Consider the following 22,528-nt stretch of genomic DNA (forward strand, 5'->3'; position numbering starts at 1 on the left):
AGAAAAACAAAGATGCGTCGTTTTTCATAGTGCCCTTTAGAAGGATACTAGTAAAAGAACCCGCGCGTTGCTGCGGGTTTTAAAAGTATATCAAACATGTAAAAAGTTCTATTACAATAGTAGAAAATGATAGTAGGCAACAGAAGCAAAGAGCTAGGTGCATAACAAAGCATCAGTAATGCATATTTGAATGAGAAAAAAAGAGAGAGATGTTAAAAGAAATCAGATAAAAATTGGTAGAACTACTGTTAGATTGAGTAAAGATAAATGAAATTTTATATGAAAATGTGCTCTTAATTCAGTATAACATACAATGTCAAATATCTCATGATTTCAGAATCCTACTCTTTATATTGTCAGACAATACTATGATTCATAACTCTGAATTAGAGCATGAAATGAGTTGTTCGAGTAATGACACATACTTTTTTTTTTACCTGGTGACAGAAATTCCATCAGATGTCAGCATGTTATCTTTCTTATTCACATTTTGAATTCATCCTTTAACAACATAGCAAGGCAACCTAATCAAAGCATGAAAAAAGCTTAAGAAAAAATGTAAATGCTTTCGAAAAAATTCCACTTAAAATTAACTTTCATGAATGTTAGTAAGGTAGAAGAACCTTACAATGTATGCTAATACAGATTATAATTCATTGCAGACTGAAAGAACTCAAATAACCTAAATAAAAAAAGCCTAACACACTTATTAAATCATTCAAAATATATAGAAAGGGAGAAATTGGAAGCAACCTGTTGATGTTGACCTCTGCGATTAATTTCCCCAACGAAGTCATTTCATGAATATTAGTATGAATATTAGTATGCTAATACAGATTATAATTCATTTCATGAATATTAGTATGACTACTATGTATTCAGTTTCATTGTTGTTTCTTCTCTTTGTTTTCAATTCTTTTGATCATCCCCCAATGAAGTCAAAACGTATTAAATTATTCTGGTCCAATCGAGTATTTTGGAGTTCTATTTATTATTATATCTTTGTAAAGTTTTATTCTCATTTTTCATAATGCATTTTAGTGATTGAAACTGTGTTTATATTTAACTTTCATATTCAAGAGTTAATCTCGCAACCAATCATTCAAATCCTAAAATATACACAAAATCACGAAACTCATTAGACAAAATTGTAATGAAAATGTCAACACAATCGAACAACTAATCAATTGTTGGTTTAGCTGATCATTTGTATTCTTGAAAGAAATTCTAAAAGTGAACAATTTGGACCATTGATTGACTACGCATTGAAAAATAGGATGATCTTTTGTAGAAAACCTGCATATAGGTGAGTATGTTTGAATTTTGTAAGCAATTTGGTAAAAGCATTCTTTCCTTAAATAAAAAAAAAAGAATTGGTTTACTCAACAAAAAAACAATTGGTAAAACTATTGCTCAAAGGATTGGAAGCTCATAATCATTCGGCTTGTCAGCAAAGGAAGACAGGATGTTTTATCGAATGTACAATTGTACAGCTTTATTATCTATCAAATGTGCTAGATCAGAAAGAGAAGCACATGTATCTAGAGAATTGAATATTAGTATCACTACAACGCATTTAGTTTCATGAAAACAAAGCACATTGAATTGAATTACACAAAGAAATGGACAAATAGAAGCAGAGTATACCATCTAAATCTTTGTCCCCCGTCGAAAGTCGAGCCAAGTCTCCTGACCAGTTGCCTGTGCCTCCTCTTCTGATCAAAACTAAAACAAATTCGATGCGATTTTAGTGAACTCCCAAACCCCTATTAACATATAGGAAAACCATAATATTATACCTAACACAACTATCAAATAAAAGGAAGATTACTATAATTTCGGCTCCTTTACACAGAAAGTGTGCCAAATACTGTGCGACTTTGATTTTTATCCATTTTTTCTTTCAATAATCATGATTCTTGTTAACTTACTTATCTCTGCAATTCAGCTTGAAATCCGTCTAAAATCACTTCCACAAACACGAATCTTAAACATGCATTAAGAGAAATCAAATAAATAATAAAATTCAAAATTTGAGGATTAATCTTAAACGATTCTCAAATTACCTTCCATTGGTGGTGATATGGAGACACACCGTGCCACAGATCTAACAGTATAGAGAAAACACCTACAATCAAATTAAAAAAAAAAAAAATTGACCACTAATCATCTCAACATAAAAAACTACCAGAAAAAAGTTAAAACATAATTAATAAAAAAAACTTAAAAACTCACCAACAAATCTTAGAGGTAAGAAATCCAACCTCACAAAATCCAACATCAATCGGCACCGATCCAAACCTTTTAAAGGCAAAAAAAATTGCAGGGATTTGAGTTTGGCTGGGTTCGAATTCATTTGGGGGCAAAATTAGGGTTTGATTTCAGGGGAAGCAGTCGATCCACGGTTTCGTTCAGGACAGATGGGCGGAGAGGCCTGGAAAAGGAGGATTATGCAGGGAATTGAGGGGCGAGATTGATCGCACTTGTTGGAATCGAAGGCGAGATCGCGGCAGGGATGCAGGGCTATGCATGCAAGGGGAAGTCAGGAGAGAAAACGGAAAGAAATATCTTGAACAATCAAAAAGCCAAAGCAGCCAGCAATGAAAGACAGAGAAATCTCGCTAGCACACCACGTTTGCAACAGGGTTTTTGTTTGTCTGCTTTCCATTTCTCCTCTCTCTTGCCATCTTCTCTGTATTTTGGCTGCTTCCCGCTCTCCTTTTTTTACTCTTGGTTCTGTGGTTCTCCGGCCGCCGTTAAGGTTTGTGTGGTCGGACGGTGATGGACTGCGTGGACGATGACTACTACAGCAGCAACAATGATCGATTTCTGGAAAACGGCGGAGAAAAATAGAGGAACTACGTTTTTAGATGATCGGATTGAATTTGAGGCAGAGAGAGGGGAAGAGAAAGAGGGAGGAAGAGAAGCAGAAAAGTGATGGAGCAAAATGGAAGACGCTGGAAGCAAATAGAATACAGAAGGGCAAAACTTAGATTAGAGTAAACATGGGAAGGCAGATTGGGAACGACACTGTTACTTTCACTGTTCAGTGTTTCTCCGTTTGGGTTTTAGTATATATAGATAGATATATCAACCCTATGACCCTATCTATTCACGTTGGAGAGAGAGAGAGAGAGAGAGAGAGAGAGAGAGAGAAAGAGAGAGATGAATGGTGACCGTCGACCAAGGCTTGGATAGGTAGCCATGCAAGTGGCAAAACCACGAGTGTCCCACCTTAGGTGGATATTTTACGTATGAGCTTGTGATGGAGAAGAGCCAAAGCCTCCTGCAGAGAGTTATTTTTAGGATGCCCAACACTTATATAAGAACCCTCCACCACCACCATGCACTCAGACAACATCACAAAACTCAGTCGCCACCTTTCCTCCTCATAACGTTCCTTCATTCTCACATTTTCCTAAAATTCCCAAAATACCCCTAACCATTATGGTTGATCAGGAGCAGCACAGCCGTGGCCTCTTGTCCAGCTTAAGGGACGAAGAAGAAGACGAAAAAACCTCATCCTACTCTCAGTCTCAGTCTGGTTACGGTGCCCGGTCTGGTGGTGGCTACGGCGACTCCACTACTGGTTACTCTTCCCAAGGATGTACCGGGGCCCGCAGCGGCAGCGGCTACCGCGACAGCACTGATTACTCTGGTGAAGAACGCCTTACTGGCGGAGGCAGCTATGGAGAAGGCAAAACTGATGATTACTCGGAAGAAGGGCACGGAGGCCGTGCCGCGTACAGCGAGACCACTACTTACTCTAGCGAAGGACGTTTTACTGGTGGAGGTGGCTACGGCGGGGCCAGCAACACTGGTAGTTACTCGGAAGAAGGACACGGAGGCCGTGCTACCGAGACCACTGCTTTCTCTGGTGAAGGACGTCGTACTGGCGGCGGTGGCTACAGCGATATTAACACTGATTACTCTGGTGAAGGACGTCGTACTAGCGGCGGAGGTAGCTATGGTGAGGTAAGCACTGATGATTACACGGAGGAAGGACATGGAGGGCGTCGCGGGTACAAAAAATCTGATGATGATGACTCGGAAGAAGGACACGGAGGGCGTGGCAGAGGAGGGTACAGCAAGAGGAGTGAAACCAATGAGTCGAGTGACTATTGAGGAACTTAATTAGTTTGCTGCTGCTACGTACTGGCGCTTATGCCTTAGCCCTTGGTACGTAACAATATCAATATGTCAACCCCTAATTATTTTCATGATTTTAATTAATTAGTACGTGCTTTTAAATTGTATGAGTTGGATATATTTTTACAATTAGTACGCACGCTAAAGAGAAACGGATTAAGAATTACCCTTATATTAAATTAATTATTCTGGTGGTTAAGACTCTTCAACCCACTGCATTCAAGTTCTAACATTTCTCTCCCCTTAAATAATTTATAGTGGAAATGTTACGATATGAGCATCACCATATTTGTTCTAAAAAAAAAAATTGGAGAGGTTAAATTTTCTATAGCTGATAAATTATTTTAATAGATCAATAATCTGAATGACTACATTATATACTTTAGGTCGTGGGGCCAAATCTCACCAAAATGTCTTATTGAATTAATCCATAGATTTCTGCTGTCTGAAATTCATCAGGAGAATATAAGATAGTTTTATTTGATAATTTTTCATCTATTAGTTATTTAAAAGTAAAATGTTTTACCTTTATTTATGCTCTCGCTTCTTGTTTCTGCTGCAGCATGAGAAGTACGAGGCAAAGAAAGAACAAAATTAAGTCAAAGGAGAAAAGAGGAAGAGACTCAAGGAAAGAAACATCTCTTCAAAATTTAAACCAAAATAATGATCAATTCACAATTTCTTAATTCTGCATCATGTTTAATTCAGCTATTTTGGATGGTTACGATCCAAAAAATGTTCATCTCTCAGATTGAATTAATGCTTGTCAAGCGTTTAATTGATCATGTTGGGGTTATTTGGTTTTGTTTAGCGCGTCATGTATTTCATTGTTAATAAAAATATAGAATGGTTTACTTGGTGCTAATTTGAACAACATTTCTTTCGAGTATTTTTTTTTTCCTTATCGTATTGATGGAGGGGACAATAAATCCTAGAGAAATGCTAAGGAGACTCTTTCGAAAATGAGACTTTTTATGAACTTTTCGTCACCTCATGTTCTTGGCACAGTTCTCGTACCAACATTATAAAACATTGTACCAAAAGGATGAGGTGAGAGAGAATCTATAGAGAGCCTGGCTTTGAGACAGTTTTCTTAGCATTTCTCTAAAGGGGTGTGCTATCCACACACCCCTTTTTACTTCTCACACCCTCCTTGTTAATTTCTGTCCGTTGATCTTCTTCTATTCATCCGATCCGACGGCCGAAAACCAAAAAGGTATGGGAGAAGTAAAAAATGGTGTGTGGATATCACACCCCTTCTCTAAATTCTACTAACCATAAGACTTTTCTTTTTACTAGTTGTTTAGTCATGTGATCATCATGACTAAGGTATTTCTTCTCGTACACCACTAGAGAATAAGAAAAAATGTGAAATCTTTTTCCCAGATTTATAGTTCATTTATCGCATTTTGGATTTCAAAATTTATTGGGTAAATTACACTTTACCACCTCAGATTTGTGGTCTATTACAACCTCATACAACATCTTCAAAACATTTCACTTTCATACCTCACGTATTATTTTATTTCAATATAACACATCCGTTACATTTTTCATCCATTGGTCTGTTAAGAGCTGACGTGGCTGGCACATTTGTGCTAACGTGGTTGCCACATTTGTGCCAAGTGGCAAAAAAATATTTTTTTATTAATTTAAAATATTATAATACTTTTCCCTATTATAAATAAATAAAAAATAAAAAATAAATAAATAAACCCATCTTCTTCCCATAGCCTTCCCCTTCCCTGCAACCCAAACACCCCATCCCACCCCACCCCCACCTCCCCAACAACCCTCAACAACCCTCCCTCCCTTCTCTCTCCACGGCCGAAGCCCCCGCAACCCCCCCCCCCACGCCATCGCAAACCTGGCCGACACCATTTCTCACTTCTTCTGAAATCAAATCTCTCTTCTGTCGACTCCAATGTCTTCCCTCGCCCAAGCTTCTACTGCCCTTTCCACCTCCTTCATTCCAGTTCTGGTAATTGGATAAAGTTTTCGTCTATCTTTCCCCTATTTTTTTCATTGTTTTGTGCTTGGGTTTGTGGGTGTAGATTTAGATCCTCAGATTGTCGAATTTGTGAATCTAGGTAGATTTGTTGAGTTGGGTTTAGGCGATTGTCTTGTAGTTCAACAATGGATAGGACTTTCAGGTCCAAGATAGTTTGGCAATAAACGTGTGGTTGATGCTATTTTTTCTAGGGTTTTTGGATGGGAGCGGGATAGGTCCAGGTGTGAAGGCAGCAGGAGCGGAGTGTTGTCTTGGCTAATGTTTGGGAAGGAGTTTGAGGAGAGAGGAGGAGGGAAGGGGTTGAGGGACGTGAGGTCGCCGACGTGGTCGAATTCGAGGGATTCAGGGAGCGAGCAGTCTAGGGTTAGGGTTAGGGTTGCGGGGGAGGTGAGGATAGGGTGGGATGGGGTGTTTGGGTTGCAGGGAAGGGGAAGGCTACGGGAAGAAGATGGGGGTTTTTTTTTTAATAGGGAAAAGTATTATAATATTTTAAATGAATAAAAAAATTGCCACGTGGCACAAATTTGGTAGCCACGTCAGTACAAATGTGGTAGCCACGTCAGCTCTTAACAGATCAATGAATGGAAAATGTAACGGATGTATTATATTGAAATAAAATAGTACGTGAGGTATGAATGTGAAATGTTTTGAAGATGTTGTATGAGGTTAGAATAGACCTCAAACCTGAGGTGGTAAAGTGTAATTTACCCAAATTTAAATGTAATTTATTGAGTTAAAATTTGATGGTGTTGAGAAAATGAAGTTGAAGGATGATTTCGTCATTTTAAATATCACTTTCGGTTTTCAATTGAGTTTTCACTAATTAGATAGAGCCCGAGTCCACGAGCGCATAGGCTCAAACGATGCCTAAGTTGGAGTTGGAATGAACAAGTTATGAACATTTTTACAGCATTACAATCATCTCGACCTAAGTCTAGTCATGTGAGCCTAGTATGGCTCGCCTACGCACTTTGGGCATTCCAATCATTTCGACCACTCTGAGTGCCACGTGTGTAAGGGCACAAAAAAGACATGTTTGGATCACTGACTATTGCGTGAGAGTGCTTACTGATCAATTTGGAGAGTTCCTAGTCTTACATAAACGTGGAAATGGATGCGGAATGTGTGAAATAGTTTGTAAGCATTAGTTAACGACGGCAATTCAAAGGAAAATCAGTTTCCAAATAATAATAATAATAATAATAATAATAATAATAATAAATCCTTTGAAAGTAGATAGAAAAAAAATTAATCAGCTCAGGGAAACTTATTTAAAAAGTACAAAAACTTGAAGAGAGTTTGGATAGAAGAAATTTGCAACTACGTAGTTTAGGATCCATTATCGTAGGAATTTGACGGGAAAAAGAATGTCGGTTGTCGACTACTTGACACATTTCCCCTCTTATTTTATCCAAACTTCGAACCGACAATATAAGATAAACTTACTAGACAAAGTTTAGGTAGTAACTTCCAAAATTCCATTCAAATATTTCAATAGCTCCAGTTCACATTAGTCGAAGAACTACTCGGAAAATAACACACCACTTAAAATGTTCTATGCCCAGAAAATACACCAAATTAAAGCAACACTTCACAGCTCCCATGCCTATAAACTCACCAAAATAAACACTACACGTTACGTTAGGCAGTACAAAGTATATAGTAGCCAACTAGTCATTGGTGGTCATTTCTTCGTTCGTTGCACAAATGAAATCAACATTAGAGAATGTAAGGGCTAGTTTGGTATTGCTGTACTTTTAAAAAAAACTGTTTCTGCTGTGTTTTGAGAATAAACAGCTGTAAAATAAAGCAATTACGTGTTTGGTACATTTTTTTATAAAAGTGCTTTTAAAAAAAAAATGTCTGAACGTTTGATAAGCTTTTATATAAAACTACTTTGATTATGTTAAATGACTAAAATTAATATGATTTAATCTAATATAATTTTTAATTTGTAATCTTTTTATTTATAACTTTGTATTACGCTCTCCTAGGGATGAAAACCTAGAAAGCCACTCATTATTTGTAACTCTTTATTATAACCTTTTTTTATAACTCTTTATTATAACCTTTTTATTTAGAATCCTTCTAGAATTTCTAGAGTCATCGATCAAACTCTATTTCCTTGCCGTCTTAACATATCTTCCCCTTGTTTTCTTCATCTAACCTCTCATCTTCCTCACTCGATTTTTCTCTGTCGTTTCTCCGCCTAACCTCTCATCTTTTTCACTGGGTTTGTGGGTTTTGAAGTGTTTTTTAGGGAGGGAGAGAGGAGCAAACCTACAATTTTAAGGGTTGGGGATTCTGGAAGAAGATAAAGATCAGATTAGTCACCTGGGCTCTCTTAATTTTCAGAAATACGAAGAAGCAGGGCATTTTATGAGGATCCAAATGTCCGAAGCTTCGAATTTTGGGGTAGAATCGAATTTACAGAAGAGCGCATGATGCGGTGCAATATGGGCAAGTCCACGATGCAAATACCGAATCCGAATCCTAATCTTGTCTTGCCAAAAAAGATGGTGGTGTTTTTTCGGTGTGGGTTTGTCGGTGTGGGAGTGTACAAACGAGATATGGGAGGAAGGACGTCCTTCCAAACTTCTAGTTGGTAGATGTGTAAATTATTTAATTGTTTAAGGTCATTTTGGGTGCTTCAAAGTTTCATAAACGGCTTATCGACTCTGGGGAAATTAGGTTTGCACAAAAGCTGTGGAAGCACCAAAAGCCGGTTTTCCAAAGCTAGCTGCTACGTTGGCTTTTCAGCTTTATTTTCATCCAAAATTGTGAAGAAAAAAAATTGATTTTAAATGTTTACCAAATACAAACGCATGGAGTTTTTTTTTATACCCATTTTTTTTTAAGTAAAGCAATTCCAAACTGGTACTAGTGTATGAAAGCTAAACTTGAAAATCTACTTCGTTGTCCAAATTATGTTTGCACCAAATCTGAGTGAAATTTGGTAACAGAGTTCTGTGGCCACAGAAGCAAGAAATACATTCAGACCAGGAAAACACAAATCACAGAAATCGACGAAACAAACACTAAGGCAAGAGCCCTGCAGTGATTCCATACAGAAACCCGGAAGCTAAGAACAGAGCCCAAACCTCAAAGAGAAGCCAAAATAATTTGGCTCGTAAAAGAACAATAACTAACATTGAAAAACTATCTTCAATCATTCACTCATCTATGGAACACACTTTTAAAGAACATCAAAATCTGGCAATGAAAAGAATAACAATGAGCTAGACGTGCAAGGTTCTTCCCTTGGCGCTATAATCACCTCACTACGAAACTGCGTTGATCTTGTCGAGTAAACCAGCCCTCTTGATAACAAAGCAATACTGACCAAGACACTAAAATGAAAATATAACCATACCCTAGCCAGAAACCCACATACATAGGCATTCCACATTTTATGCATTAAACTTTCATGACATAATAATACTGGTTGTGTTTATGTAGTTCAGCTCGAACCTAAAACATTTCAGTCATAAAACATACGCGAAACATAGAAATTGATTCAAAGCATGACCGGCTTCCAACATACAATGATCTGTTTATAGCACTCTTCTGAACTACGTTTTCCTAAACTAGAGTCATTAGTAACCTAAAATACACATATGTGCATGCAATATCCGAATGTCTTTCACACTTGATAAACAGACTATCTTCAACACGAGTTCTTTACCAATACTAAGAAAAAGCCAAACTTTTCACATGAATATTATCAAATAAGTTCTTTAACCAACTTCTTTTAAATAATAAACAACCATCTTCAAAATATAGTAAAGCAACCTTCAAATAGACTACATTAGCATCACAATATGATAGAAATTCAAATTTTTTTAGGAAAAAAAAACTAGGTCAAGCTCATTATTTCACCGAATACTTCTCCCTAGCCAAGTAAAATTATACCCACTCAAGGATAACCTGCACTGTGGTTTAGATACGACGCTGCTTTGGGAGTCTACAACCATTGTGGGGCTTTCTGGTTGTATCTTCAATGTATACAATTGGACTGTGACCCGCTCGGGAACTAGAGAAGCCCTCTTTCCAGCTCATGATAGCTTGCCTTTTCTTCTTAAAATAAGTAAACCCTTTCACCTTCATCACAACTGATTTTAAGCCGAAATTTCTTGACATGCGTCCAACGTGTTCTGCAGTTGCTTCAGCCGCATACTTAGCCAATTTTGGTCCTCCTTTCATATCTGGTATGGAACCAGCAGAGGCCCCAAGTTTCTTGTTACCCTTCGAGTCCGTCACAGTAACAAAGGTATTGTTTTTCATCAGCTTTACATGGACAATATCAGCATTTTGCTCTATATTATATCGAGGAAACTGAGAACCCCAAAAGTTGCTCCTTCCATCCTCCTCTACTACTCCCCTCACAAAGTTGATAGACCTGGAATTCCTCTCTCCATTCTCAGAAGCATTGAAACCATTTCGAAAATTTTCTTGGTGGCCTGTAAATCCCACAATATATTTTCAATCATTACCACTAATGAAGAATTGATTTCCCTTCCCATCAAACCTCTTGACTCGCCATTTATCTTAGCAAACTAATTCCACAAGCAACCGTATTCAAAATGCGATTCAAAACCCAAAACGCTTAACTTAACATGTAATCAAATTCATAGGCAACAAAAACAGAAACCCAATGGACGAAATTGAAAAGGAGGCAGGAAGAAGAAGAACTTGCCTGGCGGCATCCTAGAGTCGGAGAAAGACCTTGAAGTGATGAGCTCGGAGTGGCCCGGGCATCGGGTTCTAGCAAGCCGGTGAATCAGAGAGGAAGACAGTCGAGAAAGAGAAGAATACATCGCATGTATGATTTCCTGATGAAATTAAACAAACACTTAATGGGTAATCTGAATAGAAATTGAATAGCATTTCCAATTCCCTCAGCTACTGGAGTGTGTGAAAGAGAAGCAAGCCACCAACTACAAAGAGGAAATCGAACAAACCCTAAATCGTGAAATTTTGAGAGAAGAAAATCGAACCCATAAGAAATCCCAATCATTCAAACGAATTGAAACCCAAATAAATTGAAAACCAACAAACCCTAAGGAGAAGCACAAAATCAACGCATGATAATAATCTCATTAAACCATCATCGATGTTCATATCCGATACATACCCACTCAGAACTAAGAGAGAGAGAGAGATACCCAAGGGCGACCAGAGAGCTGGCTGGAGAGCAGGAACGAAGAGACGGAAGGGGCCAACTGAGTGCGAAGAACAACACTGCTGTAGACTGAGTGCCGAGACGGGAGAGTGCATTTCTTTCCGCCTTTAAGGATAGTTTATTTATTTACTTTCTAACCAACATCTTTTTCTTATTTACTTTTCGACCCCAAAACTTTGAAGAATGCTTTACTACTCAAGGATTTGTAGGAGTTCATACTCAAATTTTTTCGTGTTCGAATCACAAGGATTTTTACTTATTAGAACCATTCATATTATCAATTTCAAATTCCATATATCCATAACTCTATAAAAAAAAATTCATCAAACTATATATATAATACATCCTTAATTCATTCGGATGGAAAATATTCAAACTAATCACAAGCTACTAGCTACAGCATGAAAAAGTAATTTTTCTATAAAAGCAAACTGCTCATACATCTTTAGAATCTCACTAACTAGTTGAACCATGCAAGCATGGTGTGCCCTCAAAAGGTCTATCAAAACGCATGCCAACTTATAATTACTCCATCGGTCCACCCTTGCACAAATCACACATCAATCTAGACACAGAAGAAACTTTTGATCGGTGAGGCTTGTGCAATGATTGACTCACCAAGTTGTTCGCACATATACGAGTAGCCAGATGCTCAGAGTTTTCTATAAAGGTGCAGTGAGAGACATTGAACACTTCCAAATCCTCCATTCCAATCAATATACAAACCAAAGTTTTCTTGTGAGCCGTTGTACACTTTAGACTCGAGAGTTTAAGCTTTTGCATGCTACCAACCAGCTCATGGTTTGACGAAAAGGAAAATCAAAACATGCAACAACCAATGACTCAAGTCCTATCCAATTCCTGTTAGTTGTTTCAAATCCCAGTCTTTGTAACTGGGTTACAGGTGTGAAGAATACATGGGCTCTTGTGCGTTGTTTCTCCCATGACGCCCATTTCTACAATACAGTAAGTGTTTTTAAGATTGGGGTGTGCAAATAAGTGTGAAGAATACATGATTTAATTCATATATTATGTTGAAGGTTTGTGAGGTATTTTATAGAAAACTTGGGCGATAAAATTGATGGTCGTAGTAAAGTTGGTTTAGCCACATACAACATGTCCATAAGGTTCACATGAAATAACATAGGAAGTTACACATACATATATTAGTTGCAGAAGTTTCACATGAAATGAGAGGAACTGTTTGTCAGTTTTACGTGAAATGAGAGTGGAAATTACATATGCATATATCAGTTACAGAAATTTCAACGTGAAATGAGAGAGGAATTTAGACAACCATATATCAATTAAAGAAGTTTCACGTGAAAGTTACACATGCATATATCAGTTACAAATTTCAAATATGGTAATTAATCCAAACAGATGATATGACAACATATTCCATTTTATGTCATTTATAAGCCTGCCAATTTCTTGTACGAACTGCTAACCCAACACAAAGAACACGAAAATAATAGGTTTCAGGTCAACCTATTAACGAGTTAGGTCGTTATTGAGTCACCCGTTAATAACCCAATAAGATATCGTTTGTCATATCTATACATTACGTATGACAATTTCTTATATCATCCGTTAACCCAACACGAAACAACACGATCCGTTAATGAATCAAGTTGTTATCGGGTCCTAACATTATGAATAACAAGACTTTCTGGTTCATTTAAATGAATCAAGGAACTTAGTTTAGATAATATCTTTAACCCGATAATTAAATTAAACCAAAATAATGCGATTTTTTTTTTAACAAACGATATTCTCTACACTAAGACCAACTTCAACCCTTGGAGTAAAACTCAAATTTTAGGGGGGTGTATTCAATTGAGAAATTGAGAAATTTTAATGGATTTATAAATTCATGGAGTTTAAGGAAGTTTAATTGATTTGTAGAGATTCCATGAAAAATCTTGATTAAATTCCCTTGAAATCTCAGGGGGAGATGAGAAATTTGTGAATGCTTAAATTGCACTACGAAATCTTTCAAATTCCCTCAAATTCCTTAACTTTTAAAAATCTTTTAAAATAAATTCCTAATTGAATACATCTAGAATGTTATAAAGTCCTAATTGAATACACCTGAATTTCTAAGGATTTAATAAACTCTTTTAAAATTCTGATTGAATGCACATTGAATTTCAGATAATCACTTAAAATCCTAATTGAATGAATACCCTTAAATTCATTAAAAGAATTAAAATACCTCAAATTCTCAATTAAATACACCTTAGATTCTAAACATACCCCAACTTGCTCCAACCCTTGGGTCAAATATGAGTTTTAACCGAAAACTCATTTTTTGGGCAAATTTAGCTCACAATTCCCCCTGGGTTAGAGGGTTGGCCCACCATCTATTTCTATTTTTTTTTTCGTTTTATATTTATAAATTCATTGATTACAATTGCTAAGATCTAATATGATCAAATATACTAGTAAAAAAAATCTAATGGTCCAAATTTAATTTGAACAGCTACAATAATAAAAAAAATTCTTTCATGTGTTTCATATTCTTTCATAGTGTTTCATGAGTTTCACGATGTTGGTTTGGTGATTTTTCAATATTAATCAGAATCTAAATATTTTTGGGTTTAAATGTTCATAAAATTAAATTATGATAGTCTACATTTTTTTTAAATTAATTACTTTAAGAATCCTAAATTCATTTTTTAATAATTTCCAACTAAGAACTTAACCTAGAAGGGTTGGAGCAGAAAACATGTTTCTAGGTTAAAACCTAAATTTTATGGGTTAAAAATTAGAGTAAATTGTAACAATTGTCCCTTAACTTTAACCCAATTGGAGCAATGGTCCCTCAACTAAAAATCCATTACCATTGGTCCTTCAACTCATCAAAATGTGCAATACCATTAGTCCCTCAACTCTTATCTAACTGGAGAAATTGTCCCTCAACTTTAACAATTGGAGAAATGGTCCCTCAACTTTAACCCAATTGCAGCAATGGTCCTTCCAACATAACTCATTTTGACAAAATTATGACGAAGTTGACGAAAAGAACTATAGCTACACGTTTTGATCAATTGAGGGACCCTAATTGTAGCAAGTGTCCTTCCAGCATAACTCATTTTAACAAAATTATGACGAAGTTGACGAAAAAGACCATAGCTATACATTTTGATGAATTGAGGGACCAATGGTAATGGATTTTTAGTTAAGGGACCATTGCTCCAATTTGATTAAAGTTGAGAGACCATTACTACAATTTACTCTAAAAACTATAGGTTTTAACCCAAGGATTGGAGATGGTCTAAGGGGGTAGGGGAGTGGGCTAAACCAATGAGTTAGCAATAAGGTACTTCAAATTTGCCTTTGGCGAGAATCGAACTTAAAACCTCTCACTTATCAATGAGAAGGAACACCACTAGTAGTACTAAGTGGCAAATAATGCGATATTAACCACGTTAAATGTTCCAATCTCCTGTGCAAAGCTTTCACTACCAAAAAGCCATTTTCAAATGAAATTTATTCGTCGAACAAAATAAGGTTTAGTCGTCTACTTTTCTGGCCGACAGAAATTTGTCAGACAAATTTTGTTTCTTAGCCGAAAAATGAAAATAAAAATACAATGACAAGGTTTCACAAAACGCGTGTGTGATAGTCCCTACTCCAAGGAACCCTAGAAATTTTGAGTGTGTTACTATTTACCATTTACATTGTTGTAATCTATCTATGTTCTTAATGTAAGCAAATAATTTGCATTTGGGTACTACAAACTTTATAGCTTCTTGCAGTAAAGGAATCATTCCTGCTTACAGCTAACAAATCAATCATCCTTAACTGTAAATCACAAACTAACACGAACCATTGGAATCTACAAAACATTGTCCGTCTCATGTAGCACGAAATCAACATTGTGAACATAACCTTCCTCTCTCATTTTCGACTCTAATTTTCCCAGCAATCCATAAATCTGATCAGAATCATCTATCTCCGGCAACAAAACCACGGATATCACTCCTCGCCTCAATCACCCTCTGCGGGCATCATCTTTAGCCCCTTCTCCTTTATCAAAGTTCTAAGATTTGTCATATTTTCCCATGTATTGTTCATGGCGTATATATTTGAGAGCAAAATGTAACACCCTGCATAAAATGAAAGCTTTAGGAGCTTAAAACTAAATTGGAGTTCGAAGGGTAAAGTCATACATGATCCAAATTTGAGTAAGAACTAGGCTGTTAGAACTGAAGACAGCATGAGGTTGTAGATTTCAGGGGAAACTGGACTGGACAATAAGCACGCCACTCCTTTTAATCAGCAATACGAGTTGCACATCAGTAGTACTCCCAATACAGGTCACGGCAGAGTTATCAGTCTTTCCAGGTCATCAAAGTTGAGTTGAAAACGGAACATAATTGGCTGGATTCAAGCAGCCTTCGTCTTTTTTTCTTCACTCGTCTTCTCTAACGCAGCAGAAGAGCGAGGCACTCCCACGGCTCCATCTTTCTGCTGCAGACTGAGTGTCGAGACGAGTGCGTGCATTTCTTTCCGCCTTCAAGGATAGTTTATTTATTTACTTTCTAACCAACATCTTTTTCTTATTCTGTTCGACCCCAAAACTTCGAAGAATGTTTTACTACTCAAAGAGTTGTAGGAGTTCTTACTCAAAACTCTTCATGTTCGAATGACAAAGATTTTTACTTATTAGAACCTTTCATGTTATGAATCACTTAAGTAAACTCTTTCAAAATCCATATATTCATAATAATATAAAAATTCATCAAACTCTATATAGAAGCAAATTGCTCATACTGTCATACATTTTTAGAATCTCATTAACTAGTTGAACCATGCAAGCATGGTGTGCCGCTCAAAATGTCTACCAAAACGCAGGTCAACTTATATTTACTCCACCGGTCCACCCTCGCACATATCACACATCAATCTGGACACAGAAAAAACTTCTAGATCGGTGAGGCTTGTGCAATGATTGACTCGCCAAGTTGTTCGCATATATACGAGTAGCCAGATGCTCAGAGTCCTCTATAAAGGTGCAGTGAGAGACATTCAGCACTTCCAAATCCTCAATTCCACTCAATATACAATCAAAGTTTTCAAAAAGCTTGTTCACGAGAAAACTTTGATTTATATATTGCATGGAATTGAGGATTAGGAAGTGCTAAATGTCTCTCAATGTCGAAAGAACAAGCTTTTTGAGGCCGAGGGTTCTTTCAGCAGCATCACGAGGCTCTCTTGTGCGTCGTTTCTCCCATGACACCCATTTCTACAATATAGTAAGTGTTTTTAAGATTGAGGTGCGCAAAAAGTGTGAAGAATACATGATTTACTTCGTATATTATGTTGAAGGTTTATGAGGTATTTTATAGAAAACTTGGGCGATAAAATTGATGGTCGGAGTAAAGTTCGTTTAGCCACATACAAAATGTTCATAAGTTTCACATGAAATGAGAGAAAGTGTTTGTGAGTTTCACGTGAAATGAGAGTGGAAATTACATATGCATATATCAGTTACAGAAGTTTCAACGTGAAATGAAAGAGAAATTTACAAATCCATATATCAGCTAAAGAAGTTTCACGTGAAAGATACACATGCATAAATCAGTTACAAACTTCAAATATGGTAATTAATCCAAACAGATGATATGACAACATATTCCATTTTATGTCAATTATACAGCTGGAATTTCTTGCACGACTCGTCAATTCAACACGAAAATAACAGGTTTCAAATTAACCTGTTAACGAGTTGGGTTGTTATCGAGTCACCATTTTAAGAACCCGATAAGATATCGTTGGCCATATCGATACATTACGTATGATAATATCTTATATGACTCGTTCACCTGACACCAAACGACACGATCTGTTAACGAATCAGGTGATTATTGGCATGGCCGGCCCTGAGTATTTAGGGGCCCTGTGCAAAACTTAGATGGAGGCCCTTCCTTTTTTTAATGTTATATTTCTTTATTATTTTTGTTCCTCAATTTTATTATCTATAAAATTAAAATATTATAAGTTCTTGCAACAAAAATAAGTTGTTAGATTGGCCAGTTTTTTTCCTTACCTTCAAAGGTCCTGAGTTCGATGCTCGTTAGATGTGTTTTTGTTATCTTCTTTTTAAGTTTATAAATTTGCAAAAGCTAAAAATAGTAAAGCAATATCACAAGGATTTGAACCCAGCCCAGAGGCAATAAGGTAGAAGAGCTAAACCACTAGCACTAGGACCACAAATGGTATTATCTTTTGCATCTAACCTATTTTATATGCATTTGTATGCATGTAATGAAAGTTTGGAGCCCTTCCGAATCGGGGGCTTTGTGCGGTGGCATCTTTTGCACACCCTTAGGGCCAGCTTTGGTTATCGGGTCATTTACATTATCAATAACAAGACTTTCTGGTTCTTTTAAATGAATCAAGGAACTCAGTTTAGATAATAGCTTTAACCCGATAATTAAATTAAACGAACATAATGTGGTATTAACCATGTTAAATGTTCCTTTATCCTGTACAAAGCTTTCTCTACAAAAAAAAAAATAAATAAAATTCAAAATTCAAAACAAAAAAAAAAAAAAACCCCTTTTCAACGAAATTTCTGTGTTGAGCAAAATAAGGTTCCGTCGTCTACTTTTTGGCCAACGGAAAATTTGTTGGGCAAATTTTGTTTCTTAGCCAAAAAATGAAAACAAAAATACAGTGACAAGGTTTCACAACGCATGTGTGACAATCCCTACTCTGAAGCACCCTAGAAATTTTTATACTATTTACCATTTACATTGTTGTGATCTATTTGTGTTCTTAATGTAAGCAGATAATTTGCATTTGGGTACGACAAACTTTATAGCTTCTTGCAGTAACGGAATCATTCCTCATTACAACTAACAAATCAATCATCCTTTAACTGTAAATCACAAACTAGCACGGCACATTGAAATCTACAAAACATCGTCCGTCCGTCTCATGTAGCACGAAATCAACATTGTGAACATAACCTTCCTCGACCTTAATTTTCCCAGCAATCCGTAAATCTGATCAGAATCATCTATCTCCGGCAACAACACTACGGATGTCACTCCCCGCCTCGATCACGCTCTGCGCGAGCATCGTATTTAAACCCTTCTCCTTTATCGAAGTTCTAAGATTTATCATATTTTCCCATTTATTGTTCATGGCGTATATGTATTTTAGAGCAAAATGTAACACTCTGCATGAACTGAAAGTTTTAGGAGCTTGAAATTAAGTTGGAGTTCGAACGGTAAAGTAAAACATGATCCAAAGTTTGAGTAAGAACTAGGCTGTTAGAACTGAACTAGATAGCATGAGGTTGTAAATTTCAGCTGAAACTGGACTGGACAAGAAGCACGCCACTCCTTTTAATCAGCAGTACGAGTTGTACATCAGTAGTATGCCCAATAACAGTCACGGCGGAGTTGTCAGTCTTTCCAGTTCACCAAAATTGAGTTGAAAACGGAACATAATTGGCTGGATTCAAGTAGCCTTCTTTTTTTCTTCACTCGTCTTCTCTTACGCAGCAGAAGAGCGAGGCACTCCCACGGCTCCATTCTTCGGATCATCAGCATCACCAGACATTGTGAGCTTCCCACAACTTTTACTTTTATCTTTCTGGGTTTGTTCTTTTAATTACAAGCGATATTACTAATCTAAGTTAAGAGAGCAAGAGGGTTTGAGCCCAAAACACAATGTTGCTCCTCATTATCAGAATTTTTTCTTTCTACGTTTTTGCCAAGTTTGTATTCCTTTTGGATGTGCATTGGTTTGACTGAGTGTACTGTGTCTGTATTGCAATTGCAGCAAGCAATTTAAAATTTGAAATCAATGATCGACTCTTTTGCACAGGACATCGAAAACAATATCTTATTTAGATTACCCGTTACATATTTGATAAGATGCACCTCTGTGTGAAGAACATGGAAATAAATTATCAAAAACCCCAGCTTCATTCGCGCCCGCCGGAACTATCAATTTTAATAGCAACTGCCTCAACTGCCGCCTCAACCATGCTCTGCCCTGACATCGCCTTCAACCCCTTCTCCTTTATCAAATTTCTGAGATTTGCCATATTTTCCCAATTATTGTCAATGGCGTATATATTCGAGAGCAAAATGTAATGCCCCGCATGTTTGGGATCTAACCGGATAAGATTCTTCGCTGCAACCTCTCCAAGCTTTGCTTTGTTATGGATCCGGCAAGCACCAAGCAAGGCTCCCCAAACATTGGGCGCAGCAGGATTTGGCAAGCGCTCAACAATTTCCAAGGCCTTTTCCAGCTCTCCTGCCCGGCCAAAAAGATCAACAAGTATCCCGTAGTGCTTAGGTCCGGGCTTCAGTTAGTATTCGTGCAACATCATGTTGAATATCTCGATACCAAACCCGAATTGCTACAGGCAGAATAAATCAAGAGAAATGCTACATCATCAGGCTTGACAGCTGAGTGCTTAACCATCCGATCAAATACTTTTAAAGCTTCTCCTCCTTGTCCATTAACTCCAAATCCTGCAATCATCGAGCTCCAGATAAAAACATCCCTGTCCCTCATCCCTTCAAATAATGTTGAAGTGGATGGCACACTTCATCAAAGAGAAGTTGGAGGCTGGCTTAATTTGTATACCAGTTGTTAAATCTGAAGATCAATTGGCGCATGTCTTCTAAAAGCTGTACGTAGCAGAGTTTACCATAGCTCACTTGACAAGTTAGGCATGATGATATCTATGCACCAAATTGAATGAGAGTGTAACGTGAGCATTAGCAGTCCAGCCCAATTGTATTTCCTAGTTAACTTTGTATTAGGGTTTCTTAGATTGTATAATTACCATGTATAGTCTCTTGTAAATTAGAATATTATAAACATATGTGTTGGTTCCTGAAATATAATAGAAATGTAAGTTTGGCCATTAAATAAAAATTTATGAATTTTATAAAATGTAGAGCATTTGCATAAGAGTTCACGTCGAAATCAAACAAGTGAAACGCAAGTTACATGCTTAGTTTTTTATGACGGAAAGCTACAATTGCGTGATACTCCAACGACCAATGATCTAATCTATTCACGTTATAATCGATGATTAGTTTTTGATAGGTGGTTGAATTCAGCTCATCAATTAATCACATGGATCAATGAATTTGTTCGAATCTGTTTCAATTTGCAAATATCTACTCATGATGAACAAGGCATCTCTTTTGAATAATTGACATTCCTACTATCAGGCGTGACGGAGTGTTAATCGAAAAAATATTTGGGGGCGTCTAGAGAGTATTGAAAACCACATACTTAGAAGAAACCAAGCACTCAGTTGAAATAGTTTTTCTCGTGCAAGAATTCAGTACTGAATACTTAGACACTGGAGGTTCACCTAATGTTCAAATAATTGGAATTTGGGGTTTGGGGGTATAGCTGATGGGCTCAACAACTCCGATCGGATTGAGCAGCTCAAACGAACCAGCAATGCCATCACATCATGCTATACCGCTGAAAGGTAGGCACGATTCTTTTTTAGGCAAGACACGGAAACTTGATCTGATTGTGGATCAGACAAGTTTTCTATTTTCTTGGAGATTCCTACAATTTAATGATTGGCGTGCTCCGCAAGTAACACACTCCTAAAAGGAAACAATATCTAATCCTAGATATCATGTTTGATTCTCTTGCTTTACCACGAATTTCGTATCATAAAAGGTCTCTCGCAGCTAGTGTAAATATCCTCATCTAGGGCATAACTCTGGTAATGCAATTCACTTGCATAACGCATATTACACAATCCAGGCATGCTCTTTGGTTATTCTCTAGCCTATACTTGCAGGTAGCCAGAGTCTTAATATTGCTTACTAACTTGACCATCGGAGAACCTCTAGCTAGTACCCCATTGGTACCCGAGGTCTGACTATGGGTGTTGCTTTCTTACAGGTAGCCGGACTTGTGTAGCTCTTTCCGCCTAAGGCGGTGTACGAATTTGGTTCCAACAATTGGTGCTTTCATTGAGAGAAGAATCATATTCATCGACCAAATCACTCTTCCAAATTACTGTCTGCTGAAGGCTCTCCTTGTAACTGTGAATGCTGATGATCTTCTTTGTAAAGATTGAAGGGTAATTTACATTTTAACTCCTGCCGCGAGTTATAATATGAGAAAAAACCATTTACTAATATAGTGGTTTCTGTTGTTTTCCGGTGTTTTCTTTTCCTGCAGGTTTTGTAGTGCAGTAACGCCCTTTGTTTGGACCTGCCTGAACTGCCCAAGTCTTTTAGTTTTTTTGGTTTGGGTTGGAACTTTATTTCTTAGTGCTGTTGTATTTTCACGAGTAGGTATTCGACCGCTGTAAACCGATCAAGCTTTTGAAAATCTTGGATGGAAACTACGTATGGACTAATCTAGTTACAAGTTGAATTGGTTTTTGCAGCTTGAATTCGTGCACCTGTTTCTTCTACTAAATGCTTTTGCAATTGTTAATTTATGTCTATTTATTTCCTTGACGTAAAAAAATTATATTGCTTCCATCCGAAGAAAGTTCAAGTTTAGCTGTCCGGATCTTTGTTTCAGTTGTTACTCCCTTCGCACACTGAATCGAAGTCTACTCTCTGGATGACTAGATCCTTCCCTTGTGCGTGGAAATCGTAGGGTGGTATCCTTGTAGTAAATTCCGAACAGCTAAACTCGAGATCATGAGTATTGAGTAGTCGCATTGTTTTGCTCATAAGTTTTCAACCGTCTGATCTGAAAACATGTATATAGCTACTACGAATCCATTCTGTTGAATTTAATTTCATCAAGCGCGCTACAAAATGCCGGCAATGACCTTTTACACTTGTTAGGATTTTAACTGTATTAGAAATGTGATCTGAACTTTAATAAAACAGTAGTTCTGTATAGGCCGTACGCTGTAAATGCAGAGCAAGCTGAGGGGGATTCATCTTACTCCACAAGGAACCTGTTGCGTCGTTATGGTCGGAAGCGTTGTTTTTGAGTTTGCACATGTAACATAAATAATCCACATATGGTGGCATAATCATAACTACAAGGAAGACGCTCGATCAGGTCAAGCGAAGCCATTTGTATGTCAGCCTCTAAATGTATACACCGTTAACCGGAAAATGAACGCTGTTGCAGATGGTTTGGTTAGCTTTAGCCTCTCCTTAGCGAGACAATTAAGTTTTCGTTCATTGCTAATGCTGCATATGTTT

The 22,528-nt window shown here is 37.1% G+C and overlaps 3 protein-coding genes across 8 annotated transcripts; 1 reads left to right on the forward strand and 2 right to left on the reverse strand.

Annotated features, from left to right (window-relative positions):
* Positions 1 to 253: 253 nt before the first annotated feature.
* Positions 254 to 3,058, reverse strand: LOC126587069 (uncharacterized). 5 transcript variants are annotated; one of them, XR_007610970.1, is made up of 4 exons: positions 2,236 to 3,058; positions 2,067 to 2,107; positions 768 to 1,766; positions 254 to 524 (listed from the first exon to the last, which is right to left on the reverse strand). XR_007610970.1 is itself a non-coding variant. In XM_050252047.1 (4 exons), exons 1-4 carry the CDS (start codon positions 2,354 to 2,356, stop codon positions 497 to 499), a joined length of 330 nt encoding a protein of 109 aa, XP_050108004.1. In that variant the 5' UTR covers positions 2,357 to 3,042; the 3' UTR covers positions 254 to 496. The 5 variants fall into 5 exon arrangements, 1 of the variants encoding a protein (XP_050108004.1); XR_007610967.1 differs by having other exon boundaries at positions 768 to 1,725; positions 2,067 to 2,128; positions 2,236 to 3,057; XR_007610968.1 differs by having other exon boundaries at positions 2,067 to 2,128; positions 2,236 to 3,057.
* A 300-nt stretch (positions 3,059 to 3,358) lies between these two features.
* On the forward strand, positions 3,359 to 5,025 carry LOC126587064 (cold and drought-regulated protein CORA-like). Its single transcript, XM_050252041.1, has 2 exons — positions 3,359 to 4,179; positions 4,712 to 5,025. The coding sequence occupies exon 1, from the start codon at positions 3,448 to 3,450 to the stop codon at positions 4,123 to 4,125; it is 678 nt and encodes a 225-aa protein (XP_050107998.1). The 5' UTR covers positions 3,359 to 3,447; the 3' UTR covers positions 4,126 to 4,179; positions 4,712 to 5,025.
* Positions 5,026 to 9,867: 4,842 nt separating this feature from the next.
* Positions 9,868 to 11,470, reverse strand: LOC126587525 (probable ribosomal protein S11, mitochondrial). 2 transcript variants are annotated; one of them, XM_050252601.1, is made up of 3 exons: positions 11,326 to 11,470; positions 10,857 to 10,992; positions 9,868 to 10,620 (listed from the first exon to the last, which is right to left on the reverse strand). In XM_050252601.1, the coding sequence occupies exons 2-3, from the start codon at positions 10,975 to 10,977 to the stop codon at positions 10,100 to 10,102; spliced, it is 642 nt and encodes a 213-aa protein (XP_050108558.1). In that variant the 5' UTR covers positions 10,978 to 10,992; positions 11,326 to 11,470; the 3' UTR covers positions 9,868 to 10,099. The 2 variants fall into 2 exon arrangements, with proteins under 2 accessions (XP_050108558.1, XP_050108557.1); XM_050252600.1 differs by having other exon boundaries at positions 11,295 to 11,453.
* Between the last annotated feature and the right edge of the window lie 11,058 nt (positions 11,471 to 22,528).

Source organism: Malus sylvestris, chromosome 10 (genome assembly GCF_916048215.2).
Source record: "Malus sylvestris chromosome 10, drMalSylv7.2, whole genome shotgun sequence".
In the NCBI taxonomy this organism is placed as follows: domain Eukaryota; kingdom Viridiplantae; phylum Streptophyta; class Magnoliopsida; order Rosales; family Rosaceae; genus Malus; species Malus sylvestris.

Bases quoted from the DNA above. Each gene is read 5' to 3' on its own strand.
- LOC126587064 (XM_050252041.1), top strand. From the start codon at position 3,448: ATGGTTGATCAGGAGCAGCACAGCCGTGGCCTCTTGTCCAGCTTAAGG.
- LOC126587525 (XM_050252601.1), bottom strand. From the start codon at position 10,977: ATGTATTCTTCTCTTTCTCGACTGTCTTCCTCTCTGATTCACCGGCTT. The intron at 10,621-10,856 runs GCAAGTTCTTCT...TGGGATTTACAG, and splicing joins CGACTCTAGGATGCCGCCAG to GCCACCAAGAAAATTTTCGA.
- LOC126587069 (XM_050252047.1), bottom strand. From the start codon at position 2,356: ATGAATTCGAACCCAGCCAAACTCAAATCCCTGCAATTTTTTTTGCCT. The intron at 1,767-2,066 runs GTAATTTGAGAA...ATATGTTAATAG, and splicing joins CATATCACCACCAATGGAAG to GGGTTTGGGAGTTCACTAAA. The intron at 525-1,647 runs GTATACTCTGCT...TGCTTTGATTAG, and splicing joins GGGGGACAAAGATTTAGATG to GTTGCCTTGCTATGTTGTTA.